Source organism: Borostomias antarcticus (assembly GCF_949987555.1).
Source record: "Borostomias antarcticus genome assembly, chromosome: 8".
NCBI classification, from domain to species: Eukaryota; Metazoa; Chordata; class Actinopteri; order Stomiiformes; family Stomiidae; genus Borostomias; species Borostomias antarcticus.
In genome coordinates this window covers 887240-901088 of record NC_140241.1, presented here as the reverse complement: position 1 = coordinate 901088, position 13849 = coordinate 887240, and the positions used below count along the sequence as shown (strand labels likewise).

The 13849-nt window shown below is 46.3% G+C and overlaps 2 protein-coding genes across 2 annotated transcripts in view; one reads left to right on the top strand and one right to left on the bottom strand.

Annotated features, from left to right (window-relative positions):
• pi4kb (phosphatidylinositol 4-kinase, catalytic, beta) overlaps positions 1–13849 on the top strand; it is a 229655-nt gene that overhangs the window by 95382 nt on the left and 120424 nt on the right. The gene's annotated exons all lie outside the window — the stretch shown is intronic.
• On the bottom strand, positions 7839–13731 carry cdc42se1 (CDC42 small effector 1; the record flags this gene model as incomplete). Its single annotated transcript, XM_084441973.1, has 3 exons — positions 7839–7904; positions 10814–10918; positions 13678–13731. 3 exons carry the CDS (start codon positions 13729–13731, stop codon positions 7839–7841), a joined length of 225 nt encoding a protein of 74 aa, XP_084298099.1.

Genomic DNA, 13849 nt, shown 5'->3' with positions numbered 1-13849 from the left:
AGCAGGTGAGCTGTGACCATGGCAACCAGGGATGGACACAGGACACAGACGGGAGACATTTTGAACGGAGTGGTGGAGGTTGGCTGTACGAGCCAGACGACCAGGAAGTCGACGCTAAATGACCTTGAAGGCCAGTGGTCAGCAAGCAAACAAACAAACAAACAAACAAACAAAAAGCTCCTTGCAGGGCTGCCTGGACATGCAGCACTATTGTTGTAAAGCAACCAAAGACTTTTATTGTTTTATTTATTGGACCGTTTGTTTGAATGCAATGTCATGGGCAGAAGGAGTGACTGTTTTACTGAGGAAGACGCCGGAGTGAGAGCAACGCTGCTGACCCCCACAACGCAAGTTTGATCAGTGGTGGCAAAATGGCCGCTCTAACCAGGAAGTAGGAGGAGCTGCCTGAGAGTGAGAGATGATTCTGATCCCCAGAGATGTCAGAGTAGTGACGTCATGGGGAGAAGGCTTGGCTGCTCTTTCTGAAGGGACTCATTCTTGTCCTGTCCTGACTGTCTCACCTCTCTGTTTCTCCATCACTGTCTCTACGGTGTCCGAGCGCAGGAAGCGTTCATCTCCTCGTCTGGTACAGCAGACTGACTTACTGGGTCAAGTCATTCATTGCTGCAACATCAGTCCTACTCAGAGCAGCCAGAGCATCCAAGGGCCCCTTGCAACCACAATACCAGAGTTGCGTTCAATAACACTGTTTTAAAATGCTCTGAAACTGGTCAACTGTCTGCCTATACTTGGTACTTCAGGAAACATTTGAAATTACAGTGATTGACGGCGGTTCATAAAGAATGTAAGTGAATTTTGGGCCGTGTTAAAGAGAAAGTAGTAGTCACTCAAAGGCCATTCGGACACTATAGCTCACCTTGAATGCAGACCCACGTTGTTGCATCATACTGAACCGGTGTGGTGCATTGTGGGAGGGGTTTGTGTTCCTCTCTGGTTTATTATTATTATTATTATAAAACTGCTCAGTTTCACAGGATACTGGAACACTTCAACCGTCATGTTGGTTCAGATCATGTTACATTTTACTGCATACTTGAATTTAACTATCTTTCTAATGATTTGTGAGGGGAAATAGATCAAAGCAAAAACTTCAACTTATATATTTTAGAATTGTGGATGAAGGACTAGTTGTTATGACAGATGCTCATATGTGACTGTGGTTTGTCAGACTTGTTGTCTAGGAGATTGTAAAGCAGATATTTACACTGAGCAGCCACAGTGTTAAAAGCAGCTGCCTAATATTGTGACCCTTCACCCTGACCCCTAACCCTGACAACCAGCCTGACCCCTGACCCCTAACCCTGACAACCAGCCTGACCCCTCGAAGGCGTGGACTCCTCCTCCTCTATATTTGGTTTGTGTACATGTGACCCACTGGAGGTCTGGTCCTGATGTCTGCACTCCTCAATATGCGCTAGAGGGAAAAACTTGTTTTTTAAATCTATTTTCCTTTTTTTTCATGTTATGCAAATGTAAGATGCGCAGAACCCTCTCAATACAACTAACAACACACAGAACCCTCTCAATACAACTAACAACACACAGTACCCTCTCAATACAACTAACAACACACAGAACCCTCTCAATACAACTAACAACACACAGTACCCTCTCAATACAACTAACAACACACAGTACCCTCTCAATACAACTAACAACACACAGTACCCTCTCAATACAACTAACTACACACAGTACCGTCTCAATACAACTAACAACACACAGTACCCTCTCAATACAACTAACAACACACAGAACCCTCTCAATACAACTAACAACACACAGTACCCTCTCAATACAACTAACACCACACAGTACCCTCTCAATACAACTAACAACACACAGTACCCTCTCAATACAACTAACAACACACAGTACCCTCTCAATACAACTAACAACACACAGTACCCTCTCAATACAACTAACAACACATAGAACCCTCTCAATACAACTAACAACACACAGTACCCTCTCAATACAACTAATAACAGTTTTAGGGTCACTAAATACTCATATTTTGTCATTAAAATCCATGTCCTGTGAGAAATGTGTGAACAGCTCTGAATCTTTGAAGCCCTTTTTCTCTGCTTTCAGGTGAACCAACACAAACGCATGGAACAACGTTAGAACGCTTTTAATTTACACTTCCACAATCTGTAAAAGACCTTGGCAGACATCAGGACCAAACCGCCAGTGGCTGTCTCATATATTTGTATCTGCTGTATACTGTATGTATATTTGTATCTGCTGTATACTGAATGTATATTTGTATCTGCTGTATACTGTATGTATATTTGTATCTGATATTTGGTATCTACTGTAAATGTGGATCTGATTGTTACTTTGTTGTCTTTGATACTGCAACAGTGCAAATTCCCCCCAGGAATCAATGAAGTACACTACTAGTACTACTGCTACTACTCTACTACTACTACTACTACTACTACTACTACTACTACTATTACTACTACTACTACTACTACTACTACTATTACTACTACTACTACTACTACTACTGTACTACTACTACTACTACTACTAATTACATTTATGTTCTTTATTACATAACACATTAGAAATGGATTAGGCTACTTTATTGGGAGTTATTATTGCACTATTGGTAGTTTTATTACATTATTAGTTGCTACAGGGATATAAAAGTATTGGTCAGAGCTGTTTTGGTGTCATGGGGGGGGGGTGATATGAGGCAGGTGGTCTGCATGTTGTAGCTGATAGTCGGAGCACATCATGAACAAGCTGTACCTTTTCACCTGGACATGCTTTCTCTTCTGGAGCTGAGATCTCATTGTAGATGTAGGAGTGGAGGATCATGGATCTCATTGTAGATGTAGGAGTGGAGGATCATGGATCTCATTGTAGATGTAGGAGTGGAGGATCACGGATCTCATTGTAGATGTAGGAGTGGAGGATCATGGATCTCATTGTAGATGTAGGAGTGGAGGATCATGGATCTCATTGTAGATGTAGGAGTGGAGGATCATGATCTCATTGTAGATGTAGGAGTGGGAGGATCATGGATCTCATTGTAGATGTAGGAGTGGAGGATCATGATCTCATTGTAGATGTAGGAGTGGAGGATCATGGATCTCATTGTAGATGTAGGAGTGGAGGATCATGGATCTCATTGTAGATGTAGGAGTGGAGGATCATGGATCTCATTGTAGATGTAGGAGTGGAGGATCATGATCTCATTGTAGATGTAGGAGTGGAGGATCATGGATCTCATTGTAGATGTAGGAGTGGAGGATCATGGATCTCATTGTAGATGTAGGAGTGGAGGATCATGGATCTCATTGTAGATGTAGGAGTGGGAGGATCATGGATCTCATTGTAGATGTAGGAGTGGAGGATCATGATCTCATTGTAGATGTAGGAGTGGGAGGATCATGGATCTCATTGTAGATGTAGGAGTGGAGGATCATGGATATCTTGATCTGCTTAAGGAATTTTATGTAACGTTCAAATTAAGGACACTTTCAGGAAACTAACGTTGACAGCCACAGGAAGTGAGGTCACCACAGAGGAAGAATGCAGCTGTCTGCAGCTCGTCAACGAGAGCGCTGCCATGTCTGCTGATCCAGTACCCTGGGGCAGATGGGGTTCCTATGTCTGCTGATGTCTGATCCAGTACCCAGGGGCAGCTGGGGTTCCTAGAGAGGAACCGGCAGAATGGACCAAAGACACATTTATTTTATTATTTTTACAAAAATGGAAGCTATAAAATCTGTGGTGTTGAATTTATTTAAAAGCTAAAGAATGTTTTTCTTTCTGTGGTTCCACAGAGACTTGTGGTTTCCTGTGTTTGTTAACATGATGTAAAGGGTTTTGTTAACATGATGTAAAGGGTTTTGTTAACATGATGTAAAGGGTTGTTTGAAATGCTCAATTAACCCAGATTAAGATTGATTGGGACATACCTGGGTTCATGCAGTGCAATATTTATGTTTTTACTTTTTTTTCTTCAATGAAAAGACAGCCTGGTCAGAGCGGTCCCTGGTCAGGGGTGTTTGGGTGGTCAGAGCGGTCCCTGGTCAGGGGTGTATGGGTGGTCAGAGCGGTCCCTGGTCAGGGGTGTTTGGGTGGTCAGGGCGGTCTCTGGTCAGGGGTGTATGGGTGGTCAGAGCGGCCCCTGGTCAGGGGTGTATGGGTGGTCAGAGCGGTCCCTGGTCAGGGGTGTATGGGTGGTCAGAGCGGTCCCTGGTCAGGGGTGTATGGGTGGTCAGAGCGGCCCCTGGTCAGGGGTGTTTGGGTGGTCAGAGCGGTCCCTGGTCAGGGGTGTGTGAGTGGCACCATCCTCTCTCCATGTCCCCATACTCTCAGTAACAGTGTTAACGGACAGGACCTCCAGTACAAGTCTGTGAGAGGCAAACAGTCTAATATTCAAACAGTCTAATATTCAAACAGTCTAATATTCAAACAGTCTAATATTCTCCACCCAGCCAAGATGTGAATGGGCTCTAGCAGCCAGACACGGGTTTCTGGATCAGACCAGACCCCAATTAGGAATGTGTGTGTTTCTGGATCAGACCAGACCCCAATTAGGAATGTGTGACAGATTAGATTCCCAGATTCCTCGGCCTCTTCTCTTCCACGTGTCCTGGGGGGCTGAGTGACTGGACCAGGCCGGTACACTGGGGGGCTGAGTGACTGGACCAGGCCGGTACACTGGGGGGCTGAGTGACTGGACCAGGCCGGTACACTGGGGGGCTGAGTGACTGGACCAGGCCGGTACACTGGGGGGCTGAGTGACTGGACCAGGCTGGTATACTGGGGGGCTGAGTGACTGGACCAGGCACTGGTCCAATATAGACTGGAAGCGATATTTCCAAATGCTGATAATAATGGCAACAGTGGATATATATAAAAGTGGCACATCAAAATCAAACTTGCAAACCAAGAGTACATTCTCTGTAATCACCGTGCACCAAAATATTCATTTGACAAAATTAACTTGGCATAACCAATAACTACTGGATAAGAAGCTGCCAGAGCCTGGTATAGTTGAGACGGCCAGGGACTGATGAGCAGATAGGAAACCACAACATGACACATGCAAAGACAACACTTCTCATATGAGACAACATATCAACACTTGAGTCTCTGACAGCCAATCAGTCATTTTCACTGTAATGATGTCATAAATATGAAAAGGTGTGGTCTGATTGGTCGTCCTGTCTGATGGTGGGTAAAAGTGAACCTTCTACGACCGTTGTTCTTTTTCCTCTGACGCGCTACCGTTCTTCCTCTGTTCTGTCTTCCCTGGTCTCTCTCCTGGGGCCTTGGCCATGCGGTCTCTCTCTCTCTGTCTTCCCTGGTCTCTCTCCTGGGGCCTTGGCCATGCGGTCTCTCTCTCTCTGTCTTCCCTGGTCTCTCTCCTGGGGCCTTGGCCATGCGGTCTCTCTCTCTCTGTCTTCCCTGGTCTCTCTCCTGGGGCCTTGGCCATGCGGTCTCTCTCTCTGTCTTCCCTGGTCTCTCTCCTCAGGCCTTGGCCATGCGGTCTCTCTCTCTGTCTTCCCTGGTCTCTCTCCTCAGGCCTTGGCCATGTGGTCTCTCTCTCTGTCTTCCTGGTCTTCTCCCCAGTCTCTCTCTCTCGGTCTTCCCTGGTCTCTCTCTCTCTCTGTCTTCCTGGTCTCTCCTCCCCAGTCTCTCTCTCTCGGTCTCTCTAATCTCATCACCATGGTAGAGTGGGAGGATCTCAACAGGATCTTTCTAAGGTGGGCCTTCTTATTGATCTAACTCATTTTGCAATGTAATGAATATAAATTCAGTTTAATGTAATGAATAGATATTCAGTTTAATGTAATGAATAGACATTCAGTTTAATGTAATGAATAGACATTCAGTTTAATGTTATGAATAGACATTCAGTTTAATGTAATGTATAGACTTTCAGTTTAATCCGTAATCAACAAATCTTTGCCCAGATTAAGATAATGATATTGATATAATGTAAAATGGAGTCAGATCAAGACTTTAACACTGTCCAGTTGACCCTTCCTCAGTCAGGCTTAGACGGCCTAGTTTGGGTTCTATTACCGATATAAAACACAGTCAATACAATTCACACGGAGTGCAAAACCAAATTAATGTCAAAACGTTGTTTGTCTAAACACACTCATCGTAAGGTGCAGGAAAATATACTTTAGTTTTGTATCAAACATTTAGTTTGAATGTGAATGTTCCCCTCTATGGCGTGCCGTGTTCTGCAGCCCACGGTTCTGGAGATATCGCGTGTCAGAAGAGAGAGCTACGGTTCTGGAGATATCGCGTGTCAGAAGAGAGAGCTACGGTTCTGGAGATATCGCGTGTCAGAAGAGAGAGCTGCGGTTCTGGAGATATCGCGTGTCAGAAGAGAGATCTACGGTTCTGGAGATATCGCGTGTCAGAAGAGAGAGCTGCGGTTCTGGAGATATCGCGTGTCAGAAGAGAGAGCTGCGTTACTATGAGCAGGCCAGGGGCCGTCTGAGTGAATCTACACAGCAGACAGGAGGAATGTGAAACGCATGGAATGTTCCATTCTCATCAAGGGGCTGGACACCCTCCTACTCAAACCCCCCCTTAATGGAATGTTCCTTCGATGCAGTTGGTTTAATGAGAGCCGTGCCAGACTGATTCTGTCATTACTGGATAACCCCCAAATGTTTACACATGGACTTTCAATTTCAATTACAGCCCCTGCTATTAGCAACTATGGTATCTAGTTACTTTTACATTAATTGCAGCATGTTCCATCATTGGTAGTATACAGTAAAATCAAGTTAATGCAAATAAACTGTTAGTGGGCCTGGTTGACAAGACACTGGTCAATAAAAAAATGTGCATATACTGTGTGCATGCGCACGCACACATATGTACACGCACACACACACACACACACACACACACACACCTTCAGAACATCTCTGATGATGAATCCTTTGGTCAACAGTAAGCATGTAATAGGACACATCCTGATGATACTAATGACACCCTGATATTCAGTTCCGTAAACCATTGGATGAGTCATCATTTGTAGTTCCTGAAGGGTTGGATCAGTCATCATTTGTAGTTCCTGAAGTGTTGGATCAGTCATTTGTAGTTCCTGAAGCATTGGATGAGTCATCATTTGTAGTTCCTGAAGCATTGGAAGAGTCATCATTTGTAGTTCCTGAAGCATTGGAAGAGTCATCATTTGTAGTTCCTGAAGCGTTGGATCAGTCATTTGTAGTTCCTGAAGCGTTGGATGAGTCATCATTTGTAGTTCCTGAAGCGTTGGATCAGTCATTTGTAGTTCCTAAAGCATTGGATGAGTCATCATTTGTAGTTCAGCAGCACACGTCCACACGAACACCAGAATAAGCGGTCGTCTGAAATGCAGTGTCCAAAGTCCGTAAGAGGGACAAATATTTTTCTCCCTAAAGCTCCTGATGAAGTGGAGGGGCAGAAGACGTGCGTCCCTGATCTCTCTGTCCTTCTCATGTTTGTCAAACTCTTGATTGGAGATGATGTCAGAGAGAGGGCCGCCCCCTCAGAGGACCGGGGGAACGTGAATACAGTCGTCCAGATGTTCCTACCGGACACACGGAACAAAACAGGCTTCAAATGTGGACGGAAGTAGAATAACAACTGACATGTTAACAGGATCATTCTCCATTTTTCTTCAGAGCCGTTAGTCTGTCTCACTTCCATCACACAGGAAGCGACAGGACTCTTAAACACTCCCCTCACTCCTACAGTTAGAGGCTATTTCATTATATAGTGAGTCGACCAAATTCATAGCTATGGCTCACCAGCACTGAGGGACCTTCCTGGCCCTCCTAGAAGGGGCTTTTACGGCAGAGGGTGAGACCTTTTGACCTCATCTGCTCCTGGACCGACCCAGACTACAGAAGAAGAGAAACAGGTTTGAACATGTTGGTTAAAACAGGTGTGAACGTGTTTCTATTAAAACAGGTGTGAACGTGTTTCTATTAAAACAGCTGTGAACGTGTTTCTATTAAAACAGGTGTGAACGTGTTTCTATTAAAACAGGTGTGAACATGTTTCTATTAAAACAGGTGTGAACGTGTTTCTATTAAAACAGGTGTGAACGTGTTTCTATTAAAACAGGTGTGAACGTGTTTCTATTAAAATAGATGTGAACGTGTTTCTATTCAAACAGGTGTGAACGTGTTCCCCCCAGTCCCTCACTAGTCCCACATCCCTGTCCCCTTCCCTTGTGTCCTAGTTCCTGTGTCCTTGTGTTGGTGTCTTGTTGGAATCCCTCCACGTCCTTGTCTGGGTGATTGTCTGCACCTGTGTCTCGTTATGTCTCGTTGCACACCTGTGCGTTGGTCCTTGATTGTTCTCCCAGAGTATATATGCCCTCCTGTTTCCTTTGTTCTCTGTTGGGTCATTGTCAATGTTAGCGTTTCCTCCCAGCGTTCCTCTGTTTATTTTGCGTCCTTGAGATTAAAACTATTTTTTGAACCTGCGCTGCCTGCCTGCCGTCTGCTTCAGGGTCCTAGCTCCCTCCATCTACCACCCAACCCTAACAAGGTTTCTGTCAGAACAGGTATGAATGTGTGTCTGTTAACCCTTCATGTACACAGATGCAACATGACTTCATGAGCTCACAGAGGAAGATATGGACAGTCCTTGTAGCCAGAAACATTGATACTGTACATTGTCAGACATTGAACATGCGTGTTACATACATTGAACATGCGTGTTACATACATTGAACATGCGTGTTACATGTGTGTTACATACGTGTGTTGATAACAGTGAGAAGGTCCTGGGACTGGAGGGACATTTCAGACGACTGACATGAATGTTGCCTTTTGAGAATTTAAAAACCTTCATTACTACTTTTCAGCTCCTCCACTGAACTGAAATGGCGTTGACCCAAACGCTGGTGTACTTCTGTATATAATCCTCCATATGAAGAGTTAACAGCTCCTCTGTTCCTCACACAAACTGATCTGAGCTCAGTGAGTCTTTTAATGTGACATTAGGGACTTTAAGCAACGCTGGTTTTCAGGACTGCTACGGTGGCCGGAAATAGATCTGCTATGATGCTATGATCTGAAATAGATCTGCTATGATGCTATGATCTGAAATAGATCTGCTATGACGCTATCGCCGCAGCGGTCAAAATCGTTCAGCAAACAGCCGAGCGGTCCCTACGGCCAAGCGTCTCCGAGACGTTGTAGCCACTAAGCGAAACAGTTTTTTTTTTGCCATCGTAGAATCAGCTGCTACGGCAGGCAGGTTTATTTATCGAGCACTGATGCATTTCTGGTCACCGTAGTGACCTGTCGTAGCAGTCGTTACTTAAACTCCCCATTACCTCCTGCAGTCTACACCTCCTGCAGTCTACACCTCCTGCAGTCTACACCTCCTGCAGTCTACACCTCCTGCAGTCTACACGTCATCATACTGCTCCTGCAGGGTGAAACATGAGCCCACTTGGAACCCTGACTGGAACCCTTACTTACTTACTTCATCTTAACAGGTTCCATATGGTTCCCAGCTTTACTCATGACTTACATAACAGTCATGAAAGGGTTTGATTGGATCACAGAGGGTGAGGTGATTAACAGGCCGGTGTGTTTGAACAGTGAGGGGTGAACTGTGTGTTCAGTGAGGGGTGAGCTGTGTGTTCAGTGAGGGGTGAGCTGTGTGTTCAGTGAGGGGTGAGCTGTGTGTTCAGTGAGGGGTGAGCTGTGTGTTCAGTGAGGGGTGAGCTGTGTGTTCAGTGAGGGGTGAGCTGTGTGTTCAGTGAGGGGTGAGCTGTGTGTTCAGTGAGGGGTGAACTGTGTGTTCAGTGAGGGGTGAACTGTGTGTTCAGTGAGGGGTGAGCTGTGTGTTCAGTGAGGGGTGAGCTGTGTGTTCAGTGAGGGGTGAGCTGTTTGTTCAGTGAGGGGTGAGCTGTGTTCAGACTGGGCCTACAGCAGATGCCCTAAAACACTGAGACACTCATTCCAGCACAATACATTGAAATAGCGTGGTGCAGACAAACATTAGTGTCATTGTGAGCCTAAGCCTACCTATTAGCTAGCCTACTTGGCGTAGTTCCACTGTACATTTCCTGTTGCCTCCAACATTGAAGGAATACTTTTCACTCAGCTAGCAAACAAGATGGCAGTTTGAAAGCCGCTGCCGTTAGCCGTGTCCCCTCAGCGGATCTTTGAGCGCACAGGTGCAGATGTGTAACAGATGACCGGTTGAACACACTAAGCTCAGGGAGGCACTGAGGCATCAGCAGTCACACCAAGGACATGGTTATAAATAAAGGGATTGACTGCAGAGTTATATAATTGTAGTTGCGTTATGTAATGTTAAAGGAATCTGACTGGGCTGCTAACTGGCAGTGAGGGAAAGCAACGACGATGCGTCTGGACTGGACTGGACTGGACTGGACTGGACTGCCAGGAAGCTCTCTAACATCTGTGGACTGAAACTATGTAGCCACACTGATGTAGTTTTGACTCAATCTCTGAAATTCTACTGCAATAATACTGGAAAGTGTTAATTTGTCCGTGTGTAAAGAGTGTGTGATCAGGCAAATTATCTGTATAGTCACTGTTTATTACAGTGAATATTCCCTCCAAAATGGAATAAAGTGAGTCCTCGTTCATTCCCTGTCCTTCAGTATGGAGACCACCTGTATTGTGTAGAAAGTGCCAGGTTGTGTAGAAAGTGCCAGGTTGTGTACGGCGCATGTTGGGTATCGATCTCAAACTGTAACTCTCAGAACCCGCGGGGATGCTGGGGGTTTGTTTTTGTGTCTCTCTTCTCTCTCTCTTACCGGCTGGAGGCCGTCGGTCATCTCCCCAGAGCCGATGTGCGTCAGGTGGACGAAGTTGGTGGGCTCGCCGATCATGCTGCGGTCGATTTTCCTCCGACGTTTCCTCTGGGGACGACAGGAAGAACAGAGGTTTCAGACCACAGATGTGAATGTGGCCTTTTGAGAATTTAAACACCTTCATACAGAACTACTTTTCAGTTCCTCTACTGAGCTGAAATGGTGTTCAGTTCCTCTACTGAGCTGAAATGGTGTTCAGTTCCTCTACTGGGCTGAAATGGTGTTCAGTTCCTCTACTGAGCTGAAATGGTGTTCAGTTCCTCTACTGGGCTCAAATGGTGTTCAGTTCCTCTACTGGGCTGAAATGGTGTTCAGTTCCTCTACTGAGCTGAAATGGTGTTCAGTTCCTCTACTGAGCTGAAATGGTGTTCAGTTCCTCTACTGAGCTGAAATGGTGTTCAGTTCCTCTACTGGGCTGAAATGGTGTTCAGTTCCTCTACTGGGCTGAAATGGTGTTCAGTTCCTCTACTGAGCTGAAATGGTGTTCAGTTCCTCTACTGGGCTGAAATGGTGTTCAGTTCCTCTACTGAGCTGAAATTGTGTTCAGTTCCTCTACTGAGCTGAAATGGTGTTGACCCAAGCATGTCTGCATCAGATCAGCTTCCCCTGATGACAGCAAATAGTTACTATGTATTTTTTGCCCACTTTTCATAATCACAAGTTTATATATCCATGCGTAGACTGGCAGAAATATAACCAACCAGAAAAAAATGACATTTTATTTTGAATACCACATTTTTTAAAGAAACACAATGACATCTACGTCATTGTCATGTAACTCTCAGAACACACTGGAATGCTGGGGGTATTTTTTTGCTGGGGGTATTATTTTGCTGGGGGTATTATTTTGATGTCTCTCTTGTCTCTCTTAGCGGTTGGAGGCCCTCAGCCATCTCTCCAGAGGTATGTGGGTTGGCTCTGTCTATGTTCTTCATGTCACTCTGAGGGGAGAGTTTGACGGTGTTCTTCCCCCATGCCTGTGTTATTAGATCATCAGTTCCTCAACCAGCATGTCAGAACTTGCCAGTGTGTGCGGTGCATTAGCGTGTTATTACAGCGTGGCACGCCGCCACATCTCAGCACACACAAATATGTTCTGCCCCAGGGCTGCCAAGATAAGAGTGAGACTTTTCTCACTTAGTCACCCCCCCCCCCCCCCCCCCACGCCAGATTGGCCTTCTTTCAGGTAATTTCAAAATAAAGGTCCCATAGGCATTGACTTGCTAGTATTTGGGGGCTGGTCATTTCTCTGTGTGAGCATGAGAAGAGGCTAACGTGTGTTGGCAGCCCTGCTAAAAAATTAATGAAATAACAAATAAAATATTGTCAATGACGCCTAATAATACTCAGTATGTCAAAACGGCAAATGTCATATAGCAACTGTAAAAACCTGATCTCAAATCACTTAACCCTGAACCTAGCTGGGAAGTCAGTTGATAGTATGTCACACACTAGGTTCCATTATGGCCCGGCTCTCCCCCCAACAACAGAACCAACAAGAACTACTGATACAGCAGGAAGGAGGAGGAGGAGGAGGGAGGAGGGAGAGAGGAGGGAGGGAGGGAGAGAGGCTTCCATTAACAGCACGGCTGAGCAGCCCACTTCCCCCTCAGAGAGAGACCAGAGAGAGACCGCTCTTTGTTAGAGGAGAGTGCTGGACAGTGTGGTCAGGGCTTGGTATGGAGATGTGCTTTGGAAACTCAGAAGCTAGAGTCTCTTCTAACCCCCAATGTTTGCAACCGAATCGATTCATCAGACGCATGTTTTGCAACTGTTCCTCGTTCAAAGATGGGCCTATACAGACACACACCTAAAGCCCAAATTAGTCACTTTTCTGGGCAGGGCAAGCACCCATCACACTTGTTGCCCTGCCTTATATTTGTGTGGAGGTTACACTAAAAAGGTCAGAATGGCTGTTTCATGTTTTATATGTAACTGTCTCATGTACAGTTCTGTGAGCGTCTATCTGTAAAAATCTCTATAAATGAAGTTGTATTGAAGTGAATGAATGGGCAATGACAGAGCAGTCTTTGTCTCTCCATGCCTCCCGTCTGGGTCTCTCCCTCGCCAACACACTCCTCCTCTTAGTCTCTCCATGCCTCCCGTCTGGGTCTCTCCCTCGCCAACACACGCCTCCTCTTAACCGCTCAGTCCTTAGCGTGACTACGCATCGACCACTTGAAGGACTTCTCTCTCTACTGCGTCAGCTGGGCTGGTTTCTCACGCGATGGTTGAGAGGATTCTCTTCTGACTGAGGAGAAGGACCTGGTGATCTGGGTAGCAGAGCCTGCACATCCTCCCATCTGGCACGGCCTGAGTCAAGCACCGCTCAACAAAGATGCTCTGTGTCTCTATCAGGCTCAGTCTCATATCTAGACGCCCAGTGACGTGAGGATCTTAATGAAGCCCTGAAGCCCTTTGATTGAGAAACGGTAAACGCAGGACTGGTGACCGGGTCAGCCGACAGGATCCTGCTCTTTCCCATGATTCCCCTGGGAGGACTCACTCTCCCATGATTCCCCTGGGAGGACTCACTCTCCCATGATTCCCCTGGGAGGAGAACTCACTCTCCCATGATTCCCCTGGGAGGACTCACTCTCCCATGATTCCCCTGGGAGGACTCACTCTCCCATGATCCCCTGGGAGGACTCACTCTCCCATGACTCCCCTGGGAGGACTCACTCTCCCATGATTCCCCTGGGAGGACTCACTCTCCCATGATTCCCCTGGGAGGACTCACTCTCCCATGATCCCCTGGGAGGAGGACTCACTCTCCCATGATTCCCCTGGAAGGAGGACTCACTCACCGGCGGAGGTTTGGCCACGACGCAGCAGCCCATCTTGTGCCAGAAGTCACTCATCCCCAGCGTCCTGCTGGGGGGTTCAGCCTGGAGCCCCTGCTTCTCCCCCGACGGCCTGGAGCCCCTGCTTCTCCCCCGACGGCCTGGAGCCCCTGCTTCTCCTCCGAGGGCCTGGAGC